This window comes from Herpailurus yagouaroundi, unplaced genomic scaffold, assembly GCF_014898765.1.
Source record: "Herpailurus yagouaroundi ecotype Mexico unplaced genomic scaffold, PumYag 180, whole genome shotgun sequence".
Taxonomy (NCBI): Eukaryota; Metazoa; Chordata; class Mammalia; order Carnivora; family Felidae; genus Herpailurus; species Herpailurus yagouaroundi.
The window spans coordinates 5,432,507-5,452,959 of NW_024412411.1; the positions used below are offsets into that span (position 1 = coordinate 5,432,507).

The window sequence follows — 20,453 nt, forward strand, 5'->3', positions numbered from 1 at the left end:
TATCCCGTACTAAGAAGTCAGTGTTTTTTGGGAGGGACCCATCAGCATGTGCCAAGTATCAGCAGACAAACATCCTTCTAGATCTAAAGCACTGGGTTAGGTTTCAAGAAGGCTGTAGAGCTATGGTCTTTGCCCATCAAAAGTTTGACAAGAGTTTGCAGCATTAAAAATGACCTCTGACTACTTCATTATGACCTTCGAATTTAAACTCAATTTAGACGCAATTCCCTGTGTTTTAAGTTTGGAGTTTAACATTAAAGATCATTTTATATGATGCTTTGTCAACAATTCTGTTAGTGGCTGGCGATATATAGTAAGCAGTGTCATTATAGCTAATGTCAAACGACTGTTACTGCAAACCAGGCAGCCTTCCAAAGCATTTTGAATATATTACTTAGTTAACTCATTTAACTCTCACAATGGCCCCGTGAATTAGGACCCACTGTCCTCCCTCGCCTTACAAATGAGGAAACTGAGGCACAGAGAGGTTAAAATAACAATGACACAGCCATCAAGTGGAGGACCTAAAACTTGGCCCCAAGCAGAATAGCTTTGCGGCCCCACTTTATTACTCAGTACAGCCTCTCTTATAACTATGTTAAGAATAAAAATGTTTTATACACGGGATTATTTAGCATCTTGTGATTCCAGAAAAGGAATGCTGTTATTATAACCCTCTCCTGGTTTTCTTTTTTCCCTTCTGACTGCTCCTTCTTGTCACATTTGCAGGCTCCCTCTTCCTCTACCTCGTCATCAAAACTGGAGCCCCTCAAGGTTCGGTCCTAAGCCCTCTTTTCTCTCATTTCATTCTCCAGTCCAAGGCGATCTTGTCCACAACCATCTTTCTAATTATCACCCACTCTAAAATGAAGCACAAGTGTAAATCTTCAGCCCGGATCTCTTTTCGGATATTAGACCTCTATTCAGATTGCCCCCTGGATGTTTTCACAGCACATTCTGTGTGCCTGTGTTTTTTCCTTCCTGCCTTCCAACCCAACCACCATAAGCCTCGTGGTCTTCCAGTGCTGTTTTCCGCAAATGGAACCTCTAGAAAACCATGCATAATCCTTGGCTCCTCCCTTTCTCTCTCATCCCCATATCTAATCTTAGCAGCCCCCTGCTGGTCTCCCCTAATATGTCTACTTGTCTATGTCCTCGTGTTTCCATTCTGGTCCCAGCCTCCATCATCTCTCACCTGTACTGCTGCACAGCCTGTGGTCCCCTAGCATCGACTCGGGGCCCCCTCCAGTCTATTCTCGAACTTCAGCCAGAGTGCACTTTCCAAAATACAAGTCAATCAATCGATTAATAAATCCCTCTTTCTCTTCACCACCTTCCCCACACCACCACCCCCCCTCCCCCAAATATCCCTAGCCTAAAACACTTTCACGACTTACAGAGAAAATTCTAGACATGGCCTATGGGTTTCTGCATGGTCTAGACTTTGTTTTCCTCTCCAGCTTTATATTCTACCATTCTGCTCTTCACTCCGCGACCTTTCGGGTCCTCCTTGTTCTCTCTCCTTTTGCCTGGAAGATGCTGTCACCTCTGACCCATTCTTCACCTGGTGAACAGTTTTACTAACCCTTCAGTTCTTGGCCTTTTCTGGGTCGGTTCTGTTACAAGCTCTCTTAGCCCATGTCCTCTCCTGCACGGCATGTGTCAGAGGTTATCATTTTACGTTTTTGTCATTATTCTGTGGCAGTCTCTGTCCTCTCCCATAGTGGTGTAACCTCCACAAAAGCAGGAACTGCGGCCTTATTTTCCACCATTATTATATCCCCAGTGTTTCGTGCATAATAGACACTCAATATATATTTGAATTAGGGAGTAAATCACTTCATTTGTTAATATGCATACAGTTTCATACTGTACCTCTTTTAGTAGCACAGAGGACTACAAAAGATAAGGCTTCCAAGATGCTATTCCTGGAGCTCCACAGTCTCTCACTGTGTGATGATCCTGTGACGGCTAAGTGTAATTCAAAGCGCTTCAGATGAAGGCCTCCAGCATCTTGGGAAATGGTGGCAGAGCTACTCGTTTGTCTTTTAAAACAGCAAACAACTAAATCCCCATGGTTCAGCTCACGTCAGAACTTATTAGAATGTGGTGGTTCCGCTTTCACAGTATCTCGCAAAGACTTACATTCACAGATTCTGCCATTGGCCTCTGGAGTCTAAAACCGCCTTTAGCTCGCTTTGCAGATCTACCTTTGAAATTCGGAAAGCATCCTATGACCAAAGTTTTCGTTTTCCGAGTTCTCTCTGAGGTTGGGCTCTGTGACACTGCTGTTCCTCTGGCGTCCCTGGCAGAGGTACAGCTACTTTTCTTCCTTTTTTTTCTTTCCCCCTAATTTTCAGCATGAACACTTGTTAAGCTCCCATGTCTCAACTGTTAGCCAGACATTCCAAAGGGTCCCCTGGTGTCATCCCTGCCATCTCTGTTTCTACGGTCCTTACAATGTTTGTTGCCTGGCTGTAATTTTAATACATTAATTTGTATGACGATTTCTTACAATGAGAGCTGATGGGTGAAGTGGTTGACTTGACTCCTCCTGGGACCCCTCTCTGTCTCCCTGAAGGATCACCCTCTATTTATTCCCTGAGCCCAGGGAGCTCAGGCTTGGGACTGAACTGGCCTCCAGATGGGCTCCTGCCTGTGGGCACCCTCTGAGCCTCTGTCCGCTGTCCTGTGCTGAGGCCTCCCTTTCCCAAGCTAGGCCCCGTTGTCCTGATGGCCAGGCCCTCAGATCACATAGCCCCGGGAAATGGACTTCTTCAGCTCGCTTGTTTTACCCTTTGCCTGTGGAACTTTCTCTTTCACAAATAATTCATCTTTCCATCAGCCCTTAGTTTAAATAAAATCTAAAGGCTTCCTTGTTCAGTTATACCTTTTTAAACTTTGTGTTTTTATTTAGTCAGATTTTGGCAGGGAACCTTCCAAGCTGAGCCCAGGGGAAAGGTGACCATTGGCACAGGTTTCAGCCTCTGCTTTTGGCCCAAGATTGTTTCTATTTTTATTTTGTTTCTTGTTTCTCTTATCTGGTAATGGTGAGAGGCCTTTAGACTGCTTGCCTGTGGCCAGGGGACTCCGTGCTTAGAAATGTTGACCCCCAGCCACCCCCCAGGAGGTTAAGAGCTAACTGTTACATTTGGCTTTTGCAAAACGAGGCTCTTTGCTTCCACCCGATCTGAGAGAGAGCAAGGAGAAGGACGGATCCCAACTTCTGCGGGGTTTTGAAAAAGGATAGTAGTCTAATTTATGGAGGTTGTTTTTTAAAAAAAACTAACTCTATGTCATAATTCTGTAGCTGCCAAAAGACGTAATTCTACCTCAGCTTCGCCTTGGCAACCTTCTTTTGGCACTCTGCAGCCCTGTCGTTGCTCTGCATTATTTAAGCAGTAATCTTTAAGAAGGTGAGAAACTATTATTGCTTTTTAGCACAGTTGACATGCTATTGGCACAGAGCAGTACCAAAGCTTCAAACATTTCTAATGGCCGTAAACCAACTTAAACACCTCCATGCAGAGGCCTCACTGCCGTGAGGTCATAGCTTGCTGCAGGGGGAGAAAGAAGATCGAATGTTGTTTAAAAGTGGGTCTTTTTTTTTTTTTTTTCTTTTTTTCTTTTTAAGTATTCTTATTCCACTGCGTTGTAGCTGTAGACTTTGGCCAGGATCCAGACAATCAAGATTTAGCATTTTGACCAGCTGTGATCTAGTAATGTTCCTCAGAGGAAACATTCTGTAGGAGGGAAAGACACATATTTGAGACCGTGAAGTGTGCTCTCTCCCAGTACCTTTATGGGATGGGACCTGGTTGTAGACAGATAAAGCAAGGACAAGTGAATCTGGAGGAGAACAGGGAAAAAAAATCACTTCCAATAGCTAAGACTTCACCTCACCTTCAAGAACTCTCTCGATGTGGTAAATCTTTCCATTTTTCCCTTATTTCATTTTCCCCTAAGTCCCCACCTTTATATCATTTTGTGACAGGATGTACTTGTGTTTTCATAATTGATGCTTAGATCCGTCAGCATTCTTATAACAGAAGTAACAATTCCAAGGAAATCAGAAAAGCCACACAAACTTAATATAGGCAAGAGAAGAAGAGAAAGAAAACATGCCAAGCCATTCGGCCTAAAAATTATTCTTCTGAGTCTCACCCCTCCCTCAAACAGAAGTACGATCACATGTAGGCATTGTGGTGGCAAGTCCTGGGGACTGGGAGAGAGAAGGAAGCTAACGCTTACTTCGTCGGGTTGTGTTTGTTCAATCACGGTTAGTTGCTTTGTGACTTGGGCAAGTTACCTAACCTTAATGCCTGAGTCTCTTCATCTATGAAAGGTGGATTATGTTTGTAATACTTCATAGAGATGAGGATTAAATGAGACCATGTAGAAAGCTACTAACACAGTACTTCATCACACTTCATCAATGTTACCTGCCGTTGTTTTATTATTAATAACAGTCTGTGGAGTACCTCCTCATTGTACTAAAAGTGTTAGTCCTCACTGTAAAAACTGTTAGGTGGATATTCACGTTTTACAGAAAAGGAGACATTGGTTCAGAGCCGTGAAGTGCTTCACCAGTCTGCCATAGCTCATAACGGCGGAGCTCCGTGTGGAGGTCTGGAATATATGGGAGATATGGAAGCGGAAACATATTTTGGACCAGTGCTCTCTTACCCTGTTTTCCTTCTCCCAGTCCTTGTTCTTTTTAAAGGAGGCTATTGCCTTAGGCAGTACAACCAGCAGAAAGAGAAGGAGGAGGGGAAATTGTGGAGGCAAGAATAGCGGAGTAGAACGAACTGGGTTCTACTGTCTCCCAGATTGGCCTCATGACAAAGTGTTTGTATAATGGTTCTAAAAGGCTGAACGGGGTCCTCCTCATTTAGGTTGGGACAACAGAAATTCTCCCTCTTACAAAAATGCTTTCTCCCTGAAGCTAAATTCGTACAGAAAAATGATACATCAGAGGTCTCGGGACAACTGGAATGTACCTCAAAGGATTCTGGGAAGTTCTTTTAGTCCCTAAGCATTTAGCAGATCATGTAAATAGAGGCAGTTGAGCATTTCTACTTTATTCAAAGCCTCCCCCACCCCCGTCTACAAAAAAAAAGAAAAGGAAAGAAAAGAAAAAAAAAAAAAAGCTGCAGTGATATTTCACTTCTGATTGATTTAGTATTTTTCTTTCAATACTCTTTTACACTTGCCTTAGTTCTTTTTCTCCTTCTTGCCGCTAGCTCCCTGATGTGCAGAAGTGGAGAGGGGGCAGATGGGAAGAGTTCCGTTTGTCCCTGTTCTAAACAATTCTATGTAGGAAGAAACAGTAGGAGGAAGGAGACCTAGATTCTGGCCTTGCCTCTACGCCCAATTACCTGTGTTCCATGGTCTGAGACATTAATGCCCTTGAGTCTCAGTTACCTCTTCTGTAAAATGAGGGCAATTCTTTGGGAATCCGAAGCCCATGGAAGCTGGTAATAGTGACAGCAATCACAATTACAGCTACTACTGACATTAGTATGTACGTCGGGCATTCTTCTATTTCAGGTGCATTATTTTATTTAATCCTTACTGTAGTCCAGTGATCTGTTTATGAAGGAGGAAGCTAAAGCACAGAGAAGATAAGGGACTGCCTACAGTCATATAACAAGCAAGTGGTGAGTTCGACCTTAAGTTATAACTCCAAATAGACGGTCATGACTGCAGAGCTTGGAGGAGGGTCTAGGTTTTGAGCACCCTTCCTCATCACCACCACTATCTCCAGATATAGCTGAAGAGATAAAAAAAAATAACCAACTGCAATAAATAAGGACTCACAGAATGAGAAAGAAATTAATCACCTTAATTTAGGGAGATCAGAGAAGACTTTGATCCAGAGAAGCCAAATTTAAACCAGACTATCCTCCTTGACCTCTAAACTCCAAACCACTTGACTTCTCCCTCATCAGGCTATTGTTTGTGACTCTAGGGTATCCTTTTGTACTCGTGGCAAAAGGTTGATTATGAAGTAATCTAACAGTCCCGATGTGGTTCAGTTACTCAACAACCTATCCCATGTTTCCCTAAACCGTGGCCTGGTAAATTGGCCATTACAATATCTGTGGGTTGTTGTTTTTTAATAAATTCCTTCTAATTGCAGCATTAAACCCCAGATGTCATGTTTCCAGGTTTCCAGTTTGGACTTAAGCCAAGCTGGAAAAGACATCCATCCACTCGAGGCAAACAGCCAAGGAGAATGTGTGCGGTGAAGTAGGGGACTTGGTCCAGTTACCAAACCTCGGGCTCCGGGCCCCCAGATCTAGCGCCATAGAACACAGAGGGAGCCTTGGCCGGAGTGGAGGACGGAGCAAAGCTACCATGTTTCCTGCTGCATCCACCCCTCCCCCAAATATCCAGGTTTACTCTGGTTGTTTCTAAGAGGAAAAATTCCCCGTAAGTTATTCATCACAATTCAAATAATGCACTAATTTCATTTGATAAGTAAATTGTCAACAGCCTTTAAAAATTGGTCATGTAATTAGGAAGTCTATGCATTCTGACCTCTTCTTCCATCTCGATGAAATCGTCGTAAACCTGCACTATAATCAGACAAAAAGAATCTTGAAACCTCCCAGGCATTCTTTTTTGATCTATCATTTGCCTCTTTAATTGCTACCTTTCTATTGTGTAGGGAATAATAGAAGTAAAATGTCCTTGTTTTTAATTGTAAGAATTTAGCTTGTACTAAAATGTGTAATGAAGGTTCCCTTTGGAAACTTTCTATCAAATGCAAAAATCTAAATTGTTTTATTAAAAATCTATGCATTGTGTTTTTATACAGAGATGCTCACAGCAATTTGTTTTTTAATAGTAAAATTTTAGGAATATCCTAACTCTACACAAATAAGAGAATAATATTCCATTCAGTGGAGCAGCCATTTAGAGTTATTTACCAAAAGATTTTAATAAATTCCAGTGGTGGGATACAGAATTATATGTATACAACAAACATAACTTCAGGGTTTTTTTCTCTTTTTTAATTAAACACATATATGTAAAATCAAAGCCTAAAAACAAAATACTCAAAATTATTCGATAGGCAATAGGCTTGTGAGTGATTTTTATTTTTTATGTAGTTTATATTGTTTGTGTTTTTCAGGGAGTATAAATTATTATAATAATTAAAAATGCATGTGTGTTTGTATATATTTTAATGTAATCATTCAGCACTTCAGCTGTTTAGAACTCAGGTATCTGAAAAATCTGGAACACTGCTGAGATCCTGGAAGTAATAAAAAAATTAACTCTAAGCAGCCAAAACTAATGTTGCAAAACTCATAAAGCCAAGTGTGTTATGCCCCGGCCATGTGCTGGCCCCTCACTCAAGCCGATGTACTCTTTTGCACACAGTTCTCAGGCCATCCACTACACGAGGGCACAGTGAGCTGGCAGACATTAACAAAAGACAAGGGCCTGCAGACAAGTGCATCGGCGCACATGAGCCACCAGCCTGGCAGTGAGAGAGGACCCAGGGAAGCGTGGGTACAGGTGGCAGAGCCCAGAGACCCGGACTTGTGCCCCTGAGTGTCCTGTCATCTCTTCCCCATGTCACAGTTCAGTAACACATGTTCATAGTGATGGCCCAGTGTTATTAAGAAAATCCTCTTTTCTTCAGCTTACTCTTTTTAAGATTGTAAGAGAGACTTTGGGGCACCTGGGTGGCTCAGTTGGTTGAGCATCTGACTCTTGATTTTGGCTCAGGTCATGATCCCAGTGTCATGGGATTGAGCCACATGTCAGGCTCTGTGCTGAGCATGGAACCTGCTTGGGATTCTCTCTCTCTCTCTCTCTCTCTCTCTCTCTCTCTCTCTCTCTGTCTTCCTTTCTCTCTCTCTCTCTCCCTCTCTCTCTCTCTCTCTCTCTCAAATTAAATATATATATATGTATATATAATAAGAAAGACTTTAATAAAAGTGCTTGAAAAGTCTTACTGCACATGACTAAAATGGGGAGAAAGACAACATGTGGTGATTAAAGGGCAAATTTTAGATATGTAGACTTCCTTGTCTACCTGTAATAACTCATCTTTTTTACCATTATTCAGGGGGGACATTTTACCGTTACTTGGACTTTCCAAATTGTATCCGACATTATCATTCCCTGGGTTCTCATAAAAATCTAAAGGAACTGGAGAATGCTGCAAAAATCAGGATGTCAGGGGGCACCTGGGTGGCTCAGTCGGTTGAGCATCCGACTCTTGATTTCGGATCATGATTCATGAGATCAGGCCCTGAGTCAGGCTCTGCGCTGACAGTGTGGAGCCTGCTTGAGATGCTTTCTCTCCCTCTCTTTCCACCCCTCCCCCACTTGTGCGCATGCATGCGTTCTCTCGTGCGCGCAAAGTAAACATTTTTTTTAAAAATTGGGATGTCAGAAAATGCCAAAGTCTCTACCTCGTACAGACTTAGAATCCATCCATTAAAACAGGAGTAGCACCCCAGAGCTTAGATACAGGCTGAGCGGGTTAGATGAGAAGGCCTGTGTAATGGCATTTAGCTTGAGGTGTGGCATTCCATTGGCACTTAGCAAGTGTCAGTTGAATTTGAATATGACTTTCCCACTTGGGACACAACAGACAGCGTGGGCTCTGGAGTCCGACCAAATTTGGCTCAGATGTGGGCTCTGCAGCCTTGAACAAAACCACCCACCTGCCTACCTTTTCCACAAGGTAGATGCGAGGGTTCAACTTTATTGACGTACAAGAAAATGGTAGCTGCCTTCCCATTATAGTTGAGAGGAGGGATGTGAAACTTTATTACTTTTCTGTTGTACAGAGCTGTGGAGAGCTTTCAAGGGGTCTCGGAATCAACGAAGGCTACAAAATCCCCTGTCCTCTTGTGTCGTAAGCACAGCTTGCGCCCAGGTCTGTTCCTCATGCCCTGCTTTTTGTCAGCCCACCTGCAGCCCAGCAGAGAAGCAGAGCAGAGAGCCCACAGGGTGGGGCCAGGTGGCGGTGGCAATGAGGGTATCATGTCGTTCACCCTTCGTGGCAGTGAGTGCTTAGGCACCTGGCCTCTGGCTGTGTGCCAGCGACGTCACCTTCAGCATTCCAGGCTGGTTCACTTGGTGCTTCTCACCCTCCTGGGCTGGGTGGCAGCTGAAAGCTTGGCCTGTCTGCTCCAGAAAAAAAAGGGTCTGTGGGTGGTGCTGATGCTTTGTTTTGGTTTGATTACCTGGGCCCCCTGCAAAATCATTCAGAGAGGGACACTGTCAGCAAGTGGTATAGTAAAAACAACAAGATTGGCAAAAATGTGTGGCTTACCCAATCGCTGTGAGTTCTGACAACATATTAACTGAAAACCTAGATTAAGGCCAGTAGATTTGGCTCTGTTTTGTTTTGTTTTTCTTGAGGACCAAAAACAGTAATTTACTGGGCTGCTTGTGCTGTTTTATATGCACCCCAGTGACCACCCCTAATTATGAAATCTCTCCAGGCACCCACGCTCATAGCCAAGCAATGGAGTCTGGTAGCCCATGGATTAGAAGTCTGGTGGTTGCCTTTTTGCAAGAAGAAGAACCCTTGCTTAGGTGTCAGAGACCACAGGCATAATCTACCAGAAAAAATCTGAAAGAAAAGGGAGCAGGGAGCTGGCATAAGGGCTTGTGGCTGTGGACACGGGTGGAAGGAACCCTAGACCCTTCCTTCTTTTTCAGGGCACTTATCACAACTGTAATTTGAAAATGTATCATTTCAATAATTATGGGGGCCTTTCTTCTGCAAGATTGGAAGCTCCTCAGAGGTAGGGCCTGTCCTGTCTTGTATCTGTTTCCCCTCCCCGAGGCTGGCACATGTAATAGCTGTCTGTTGGGTGAGTATAGTTTCAAGTCTCGTCTCTTTTCCAGCCGAGTAGCTGTTTTGTAAGTCACTTCTGTGCGTGTGTCCTCATCGGAAGAATACATACAAGTCAAAGGGATCTTGGGTTTGCACCTCCATCTCTGGATCAGTCTTTTCCTATCAGTGAATTGAGCTATCTTCATCCAAGTGTAGTATCTAGAACTGTGATCAGTGCCACAGGGGTGGCTTAAGTAGCCCAGCATTGAACACGACCGTCATTTCCAGGGTCTGGATACTCGATTTCTATGAACTCATTATTATTTATTGTTTCAGACTTAAGAGCAATAGCGTATACCCTGCTTTCCTGACAGGGTTTTTGTGAGAACCAAGTGAAATGGCATATGTGAAATGTCTTCAGGAACTAAAATGCTAAACACTGATTGTTATTGCTGGCCCAAAAGTATCTTCCTGAGAAGGGACTCAACTTCAAAAGAAGGCACTGAAGACCGAGTATTGTAAAATGTGTGCGTGACTGACCTGGTAGAAGAGAAGCCATTTTCCAAATTAATTTTTCATTACAAAAAATATAGATAGATATACATATTAGATAGATAGTAGTCCATTAGATTGTCCATTAGATAGATAGATGTCTCCTTGGTTCCCTCTCTGCCAGTTCTCTAATGCAGGGTGATTAGCATTTGGGTATCAGAAAGCCTGTTGGTCATCAGGTCGTGAGGCGTGGGTTGTAGTCTAGCCTGCCACTGCCTCCCTGAGGTTATCAGGGACAAGTCATTTAACTTCTCTGCCAAATAAGGATGCCTGCTTCATGACAATAAGTTAAGCATTGAATAGTTAATACAAGAATATAAATACCGATAGCCCTTTGGACCAGTAAGGTTGATTACATCCCTCAGATGCCTTTTTTTCCAATCCCACCTCTCCAGGTACTTCATCTCTTCCCCAAAGACATGATTTCTCTCCTCTCGCACCCTGAGCACCATCCTCTGGATAGATTGTAGGGTGTCTTGTATCCTTCTTGAAGGAAGCTCCCAAACTTGAATTCAGACTGCTTCATATTTTTTCTTGCATCTGGACCCTACAGTTAATACTAGACTTGATTATTATCAATTTTTATTATCTCAAACCTAAATATGTTGTTTCCTGTCTCTGGATCCGGAAGTCTTAGGCCAAGTTCAAAAGTTGAAAATAACTTCTCGTTTTTGTTTGTCTTCTAGCGATAGACACCACACCTCCAGCGCAATCCCTGTTCCAAAGAGACAAAGCTCCATATTTGGAGGTGCAGATGTAGGCTTCTCTGGGGGGATCCCTTCCCCAGACAAAGGACACCGAAAACGGGCCAGCTCAGAGAATGAGAGACTCCAGTACAAAACCCCTCCTCCCAGTTACAACTCCGCGCTAGCCCAGCCTGTTACCGCCATCCCTTCCGTAGGAGAATCCGAGAGAAAGACGACATCTCTGTCCTCCTCCTTGGATACCTCCTTGGACTTCTCCAAAGAAAGCAAGAAAAAAGGATCTGACTTGGGTGACAGATTAAGCGGAGGTCACGTGAGCGTGAACACTAGCCAAGAACAAGAAGGAGCCCTCTCTGGACTCCCAGCCGCCGTCAACGGCGCTCTCCTGCCCAGCGAGCAGGCTGGCTCCTCCGGCGTCCGGCTCCCGGGGGCATTCCTCCCGGTGCCGGAGGCCGAGCTCTGCTGTACTGTGGAGCAAGCGGAAGAGATCATCGGGATGGAAGCCACGGGTCTCACCTCGGGCGATCAGCTAGAAGCCTTTAACTGCATCCCGGTGGATAGCGCCGTGGCAGTGGAGTGTGACGAACAAGTCCTGGGAGAATTTGAAGAGTTCTCCCGGAGGATCTATGCACTGAACGAAAACGTGTCCAGCTTCCGCCGGCCACGCAGGAGCTCCGATAAGTGAAGTGAGCAGCCAGCCGGTAGGACCAGGACAGAGTCGCTGCCTGAAATGAGGATAAAGCTGCACTGGTTACCCCTTGTAATAATTATGACACGAAATGAATATTAATGGAGGATATTCCTCGGAAAAACAGACTTTGTAAATCACGGAGGGGCTCAGGATCGTTGTGTATCAGTGGGCCAGACAAAGTTAGAGTTTGCTTGCAAGGTTTGCTTTTCAGGCCTGACAACTGTTTTAAGGCAAAATTCACTCTCTAGCTCGAGTCACCTTAAAGATATTTGTCTGCTTTTTAATTTACACTTCTGTGTTATCCTCAGAGGGAAGATGATAATATATAAATAATATGATAAACTCACCTTTAGTTTCTCATAAGCATTTGCCCTCAACATAGTTTATAAAACTTTGGAAAACCGAATATTCAAAACAAAGGTTTTCACCAGTTAACTCAAAGACCTTTGACCATCCGTTAGTTTGATGAGTAAGAAGCACAATGGTCTCCTTATACCCAGGCCCACCTGCCCCTGCTCCTGCCCCTGCCCCCAGTCAGCCTCTCTGCTGCCCCGTCTTCACAGCAGGTGGGTCGTGCACCCTGAAAACTGAGGACGGCAGAGTCACTGGTTCTCGAATGCGGTAGCCAAGACCTTCCACCTCCTCAGATCAGCCACGCCCTTAACGTAACCCTCCAAGGAGAGGGAAAAATTTCCCCTCTGGTAGATCCCAGGGGACCCTCAAGGGCTCCCAAGGTTGCAATAGTCAGATGACATCCAGTGTCCTCTGGGGGCCAGAGTTTTTACGTGGGCAGACGCTGCAGTCAAAAACCAGGCATGCTTTCTGGCAGTGCACTCACCAGACAAAAATCCCCACATGTAAATCCCATGTTAATTTATTAAATTTCAGTTGGAAAGGAAGGCGCTGTATATGATGAAATACCCGTAGAGAGTCAGGCTGTCCAGTGTGCCGACAGCAAGGCTGTTGAGATAGTTGGATGAAGAGGCTTAGATGAGGCATAGAATACTATTGGTGTATGTGCAGTTGCGTTCATATTAAATTATGTTCTTCAAGTCCAATTTCATCCCCGGAGCTCAGATTTCATTTGCTATTGCCATATACTTTATATACCCAAGGACATTGCCTCAGGGTTGCAAGCTCTTTAAGGAAAATTTATGCATATACCCATGTATTGTATAGAAGAATAAAAACTGAATTTACTTCACTTGACCTGATTTGTTCTTTCCAGTTCTGAAATCCGTCTCGAACCTACATCTCCATCTTCCATCACGACAGGACGAGCCTGGACAGAAACCGTGGCTGTACCTAAGCTAATGTCGTTGACTCGAGCGTGTGCTGTTCCGCACAGCAGCGCAAACACCTTCACAGGTGTTCTCTCCAGGAACTGCATTTGTCCGACGTAACAGCTTAACTCCTAGGTTTCATGGTCATTTTCATATATTGTCCAAGCACTCCTGGGCTCAAGTTCTCATTTACAGCCTTGTTGTCATGCAGAATGGTTCGTGTTGTTGTTTTCCATATGTAAAGAGAACTCACCCAACCCATGCTTGACACATGGACCCAACCTGCAAGCAATTAAGAGCTTTAAGTTGATCTGAAGAAATCCATCGTATTTCACATAAAGAGGTGGAACCACTCCAAACCTAAAGCAGAAGCACTCTAGAGTCACGGCTTCTTCGCAATGTCCTGCCATTCACGGTAGAGTCAATGAGGGGGGTGATATCTGTGGTCTTACATCATGCTGGACTGTGTGGGGTCTTCCAATGAAATAGCACTTACCCCACCCAAAAGAAAAAGGTTCTGGAAGGATTGTGTTAGTATTGAACAGTGGAAGTATTGAACATGTGGCTTAAAGTCCACATATGGGGGTGGACTTTGAACTTCATGCCAAACTTAAAGACAGTGCATGGAGTTGTAGGCCCTCTGGCCTAGGTCCTGGCGCCCCCAGGCAGAGGGACCACACGCAGAGCAGCCACGCGGACTGTGTGTACCTCAGGTTCCACAGAGCCAGAGAGAGCTGGGGCTCTGGGACTCCATCTGCCAGTCTCCTATTTGTGGACTCCCTGATTCTGGGATCCACAGCTTTGTGCGCGCGCGCGCACACACACACACACACACACACACACACACACACCAGCAGCGTGTGGCCCTGCCACTGAATGTGATATTAGGTAGCTCAGAACTGGTTTCCTACACTGGCTTGGTCCACACTGTGTTCGACGATGTTATGCCTCAAAACACCACTTAACGTTTGGGTTCGCTTGGTTTGGGTTTCAGGTTTCCTTGGAGTCTGTTCGATGCCTACAGTTTCTGCCTTGACTTGGGGTAGAACCAACAGTATTGCATGTCTCCGGGAGGAGCTCTGTTTGACATTTTCCAAAGCTGCAGAATTAGTTTTGCCTCTGCTTGGAGTGGCCAAGGCCAAAATATGGGATGAGTTATTATCTCCTACTAATCTTTTTAGTTAGTCTTGTAAATCGCTAAAGAAAATAAAACTTGCTTTGAGGATATAAGTTGAAATGAAAATCCACTACTATCCATGTCTGAACTGCTAAGAGCCCTTTCCGTTTTCATGTAGCGGAGACACTTTGAATGGTCGGCAAGTGTTATCAAATGAATATTTGATTGTGTTCCCTCTCTCCACTTCCCCTTACCCACTTTAGAAATTCCAGAGATTTTTTTTTTCCCCCTCAGAATATTAGTTTTGGAAGATTGTATCCAGCTCTATTTTTTTAGCGGTTCTAATGGTGCCCATTTATCCTGACCTAACTGGTTATTTAAATAATTTTTTAAACCACCACCAATAATAAATGGCATGTGAAACTGATCTGTTGGTAATTGGAAGAAAACTCAGCATCTGTATTTATAAAATAAAATTGATTAGTATTTATTTTGAGAGTAAAAGTGTATGTTATTTCCCAGCTATGTTTGAGTCCTGTCTTCTTCATTGTTTTGAATTTCATATTGAAGCTGAGTTAACTATGAAAACCTTGTTCATCAACCATCAGCCAGCCCTTTCACATTTATTGAGCTAACTCTGTCTCTGTCTGTGAGGGACTGGGCTAAACAAGGTTAATACAAAGATGAATAAGCCCTGGCCTCTGCCATGGTCTCTGGGGGTGGAAGGTAAGGGAAAAAGGCCTATTAACGCTGTTAATTCAGTGTGACAAATCCTGTGATGGAGAGCGGTATAGCCATGCTAGGGAATGCAGAGAAAGCTATTCTGACTCAAGGGTCTGGACCAGTTCGTGGAGGTAACTCAGATGAAAGATCCGCTGAAAGATACAGGAGAAGTTACAGGTAGAGGGAACAGCATGGGCAAAGGCCCAGAGGCAACACAGGGCCTGGAGTGTTTGCAAAACAGCAAGGGGCCTGAATGGGTGTGAAGAAAGGTGAGAGGAGAGGCCTCCAGGTGCCGAGACAAGAGATTTCAATACTTGCGGTGGGCAGCTGCCAGGCACCCTCTCCAGGCTGCCTACTGGGCAGAAGAGTAACTTGCTTAGAGCCCAGTACCAGCCGGCAGCCAAGTTGGCGCTGGACTCTAGTGGTAGTCGCTTGAGTCTGTTGAATCTTTCCTATTTTGTTGTGCAAAAAAAGTCTCCGTCTGACAAAGAGGTGCATCCTTGGGCCCCCAGCGTTTTCCGGGCAAGTATCGCATAACAAACCGCGCGCATCCCCGGGTGGTGTGAACAGCCAGCGTCTGTTCTTTAGAAGCTTGGTTCTGAAGGCCCCGGCTCGGCCACTTTGAACCTGTGATCCTGGGCAAGTCATTGGCCTTTTAAGGAGCCTATTTGTGCATCTGTAAAAAATCGGACTGAACTCTATCCTTGCCGTTACATTTCTATGGGGCCTGCGCCACCAGTGGTGGTCCCTATCGTCCTGCAGGAGGCCACCGCGTAGTGACAGAGAGGATGCCCGGGACTCGCTATCGCCGTTTCCCGTTCTAGCACTTGGGTACGGCCACTTCCACTCTCTGAATCTGGCCCCTCCTCTGTCCAGTGGGGATGATACCGCCTGCCCCCACCCCCACCCCCCACCGGGCTTGTAGAAGAGACACGTGCTTGTAAAGCGCTTAGCGATCATTACAAAGCACCATGGTCACTGGGAGGAGTTGGTCATTCAGCAAGGATCCTGGCATCGCGCGCATCAGGCCTTGGTGGGGCAGCCGAAGGCGGAGATTTACTCTGCACGCACGGAGACTGCGTCAGGACCGAAGCTGGTCTTTCGGAAGACTAAAGCTCTAAACAGATGTCAAGTGTTTTGAGGTGTTTTAGTGGGTGGCATGGACACAGTGTTGAGACAGGGTCTGTGAGCCTAATTAGCTGAATTTGCATGTTTTTTAACACCTGGCAGATGAGCTTATACAGGCCCACCTCATCCGTAAATATTCTCTTACGCCGCTTCTGGCTACCTCACTGCATGCTGAACCGGTGCCCAGGGCTCTTCATCTTGCTTGAAGTAGATACAGGCTTTTTTCTTTTTTTCCCTCCCAGCGCATCTAATTACAGTTTTGTAGGTAGACAGCTCAGCCTTGTGGATTTGAAATGAATAAAAAACACACGTCTATAAAATAATTCCACACATCTTAGAGGCTGGCAAGGTCAGCAATCCAGAAAAAGAACGGTCTTGAACCTAGATAAAAGTGAGAAAGACTGCCAGTTGGGTGACGTAGCTGTAGCCAGCCAAGCCCGGGCACCGAATTACAAGCTGGGGAGCGGCAGGCTTGGATCCCTCCGGTTTTGTACAAAACACGATTCGAATGAGCTTCCCTCGGTCCCCACTAATTACAAGCGGCAAATTAGAAGGAAGGGAAGGTGGGTGTGGACAGAAATTTTGGATAACCCGACTCTTAAGAGGCAGATACACGCGGGAAGGAAGCAGTCTGGGTATGTGAGCCCTCAGCCCGGCAGATCCCACCCAGCCCGCTGCTCACTGGCCACGCCACCCCCAACAAGGCGCTTGACTTCTCTGAGCCCAGGTGCTCCTCCGAAAAGAGAAGCCGGTCCCTTGCTCGGGTTGCCCCTTGTGCCCGGACAGAGATTCCTCCTGCCTTAAGAGCAAATTGGTGTTTGTTCTTCAAAAGCTGCCTCAGATTGCCTCGTGGCCCAGAGCGCGGCAGAAAAAGAAAGAACCCTCACGTGTCCCTCTGCCGGTTGTAAAGAACTTAGGGCTAAACCATTTAACACAGCCTGCCTCTGGTCAGGGTTTTAAGAAATTCGACTAGAATGCCTTTTACTGTTCCTAAAGATGGCCCTCTGTCATCAGAAAAAGGATAAATTAATTTTAGTTGGACAGCAAAGTGCATGAAATATTTTAAGGGAATATATTATCCTGAACGGTTGAAATAAGTTTTGATATTTGAAGGGCTGAGCTTGTTCTCTCAAAAATTTACTTGCAAAAAATGTGCTAATTCCCTTATAGGGAACAACTTATTCCTCAAGGAACCCCGCATCGCTATGTTTTCCACAGACTTCTTGCTCTTCGGGTGAGGGACCCGGCCACTGTTACTGTGATGTGAGACGACCTCCCCGCCACCCAGGCTACCGTTCATGCAGATGGTATGTGAACTTTTGCTCGTGCAACAGAGGTCTCCAGAACCTACTGACCTTGAGGCCAGACCCTTTACTTCTAGAAACCTGCCAGTTGCCTTGACTTCTCTGTTCCCAGCCCCGTCTAATCCCTTTGGTGGCACACATCGGGTGCTCATGAAGTTGGGGGGAGTGGGAGAATGAGACAGAGCATTGATCCAAGGATTTTGTAACTCACACCTGTGTCTGTCTCACGGTCCCTCGGGAGCTCCGTGAAGGCGCAACTCGCCCAGAGTCAGCACCAAAAGTCACTGACGACCTTTAGAGGCAGAACCTTTCAGGGCTTGGTGGAGACTGCGGAGCTGAGTTTTTGTGAACAGTAAAAAGAGGTGCACATATGAGGGATTATCACAGGTTTTCAGTAAACATCCTGAGTGGTAATGAGCCCCCATTCGCTGGGAAACCCGTGCAGGGCCCGAGCCCCTGCTGCCCTGTCCTACAGAGTATCTGCACTGGGGAACCTGCTTTCTCTCCCCAGTGATGCCAAAGCAGGCCCTGACCTCGCCCCAGGGCCTCTTCTGCACCCTAAGCCTTATCAAGGCCCCTTATGTAGCCTGCTCCTTCTCCCCACCCATCTGAACATCCTGCCAGCTGCCTTCTTACAATATAGCTCTTCCCCATTCAGTAGCCCCTTGCTAAGAAGGAGGAGCGAGTCGGGAGGACGTTTCTGCCCAGGGAGTGGAAAAAATCAGCACCTCATGAGCATTGTGTTGTGAGGTGCACTGCAACTTTCCAGAGAATGGAAATGCGTATCTGTAACGGTCAGGAATGCGATGTAACTGTCAAAGTCCGTGAAGCCGGCCATGTAAATTGTGACTCACAGACATACAAGATAGAGGGAGCCAGAGCGTCAGGGAGGCTTTTTTAAGGACTCACCTGAGATGTGGCCAACAGATCTGTCAAGGGGATAGAATGGGGGCAGGGCTACAGCCAGGGCAAGAAGCTGGAGAGAAGGAACCGCCAGGGACCTACCTGTATTTATCTATCCCTTCTGCAAGTAGCTACTGTCTGCATCCTGCGTGCATGGAGGAGCAGTGAGGGAGCGAGGGGGGGGGCAGTGAGAGTGGGGACAGCGAGTGTAGACAACACTCACAAGTTTACTGGTAAAGAAATGGAGAAAAATAGGGTGGGAGCTGGTGCGGAATGTCAGGTGGAGGGCAGATTTCATATAAGTGCGAATGGAAGAATCTTAGCGGGCAGCAGGTGAGTTCAGAAGAAGGCAGAGCAATCAATGAAAGGAGCACCCTGAGTGTGATGCAGACATTACCTGGGTCAGAGGACAGGAGGGAGGCAGGGAGGGCGGGACTGGACCAAAGCGTCCTTCTGCAGTGGGTGGGAGCTGTGGTCTTCCCACCTAGCCCCTGATGCCTGGGATGGGGGCCGGATGGGATGACTGTCCCAGGGTACAGGCCCGGGGCAGAAGGGGCGCCGTGGAGGTGGTGGGAGCTTCCTGGCCTTTTGCAGAAGATTCCTGAGGTTCAGGGGCGAAGATTGGCTGGCTGCCCAGGGAGGGGGCCGCTGTGGCTGGGGTTGCCGCCTGGATTGCAGTCACCTCCGCCCTGGCTCCCTTCGGCCACCCTCCGCCCTCCCAGCCGCCCTCCACACTGCAAACTCCACGCTGCCCTAGACGGCTCTAACCCTCCAGGAACTGTGAAATACAGGAAAGAGACAGACATTATTCACCTCTGCCGGAGGTATTGTACTCGCTAGTTAACCAAATCGTTGATAAGAGGAAGTTTCTCTTACAGAAACATTCCAAGCAAAAGGATTCAGAAGGGATAGTAGAATTAAATTATAACATCTAAGACAATGATCGTCGGTGACGGCTAGTGTCACAAAGAGAGAGAACCAGACATTTTATGGCTCCTGATAAAAGAGCACCCATGAAGTAGCCTTGTCAGAAGTTTGACCCTGCTTAAAGTTTGCCCCTCAATGTGGTCAAACCTCTCCCTGTGATGTCCGATGCAATAGACACTGGTCGTGAACGGCTATTAAGTAATCGAAAAGTGGCTAGTTCCAACTGAGATGTGCTGTAAGCATAAAATATGCCCTGAGTTTCAGAGATTTAGCACAAAAATAGAATAATTTTATGTTGATAACTTTCGTATTGATTACATGTTGGAATGATAATATTGTGCATGCATTGAATTAAGTAAAATGTGACAACTAATTTCATCCGTTTCTTTTGCTCCTTAAAAGGTAACTACTAGAAAATTTAAAACTACATATGAAATTTGCATTTGTGGCTCACTTGGTATTACTGTTGCACAGAACGGCTCTGGTTCTACTAGTTACTCTACGGCTCTAACTACTAGTTATTAGGAAATTCAGAGGGCAGATGAGCATGTTCATGCCTGGAATACACAATCGGCAAAATCTAAACAGTGGGAAACCCTACAAGACAAACAAACAAATTGGTTTCTCCAATATATTGTAAGAAAAAATAGAAATGAGGAGGGGAAAATCTATTAAAAAGAGACTCAATATCTTTGAGGCGTATCAATCAATCCCATTATGAACCTGGTTTGGTTCCTAGAAACTAAACGAAACTGAATAAAAAATAAATAAATAAATAAATAAATAAATAAGGGACAATCAGAAATACTGACTTAACATTTGATTGTATTAAGGACTTGTTATTTTTTTAGGTATGATAATAGTAATAGAAAAGATGTATAATAGTTTTTATTTATTTATTTATTTATTTATTTATTTTAACGTTTTATTTCTTTTTGAGACAGGGAGAGACAGAGCATGAACAGGGGAGGGTCAGAGAGAGGGAGACACAGAATCTGAAACAGGCTCCAGGCTCCGAGCTGTCAGCACAGAGCCTGACGCGGGGCTCGAACTCACGGACCGTGAGATCATGACCTGAGCCGAAGTCGGCCGCTTAACCGACTGAGCCACCCAGGTGCCCCTATAATAGTTTTTTTAATTTACTTATTTTGAGAGAGACAGAGACAATGTGAGTGGGGGAGGGGCGGAGAGAGATGGAGAGAGAGAATCCCAAGCAGACCCCGCACTGCCAGAGCCAAGCCCAACACGGGGCTCAAACCTGTGAAATTGTGACATTATGACCTGAGCCAAAACCAAGAGTCGGACAC

The 20,453-nt window shown here is 45.5% G+C and overlaps 1 protein-coding gene across 3 annotated transcripts in view; it reads left to right on the forward strand.

The window, feature by feature from the left end:
• Positions 1-17,690, forward strand: part of UVRAG (UV radiation resistance associated) — a 301,824-nt gene extending 284,134 nt beyond the window's left edge. For 2 of the 3 annotated variants that reach the window (XM_040489399.1, XM_040489398.1), the window contains exon 15: positions 11,053-14,651. In XM_040489399.1, the coding sequence (XP_040345333.1) occupies positions 11,053-11,755 (703 nt within the window). In that variant the 3' untranslated portion in view covers positions 11,756-14,651. Of the gene's footprint in view, positions 1-11,052; positions 14,652-17,182 lie in introns of those variants that run through there. The other variant, XM_040489400.1, reaches the window with a different exon arrangement.
• Positions 17,691-20,453: the final 2,763 nt, after the last annotated feature.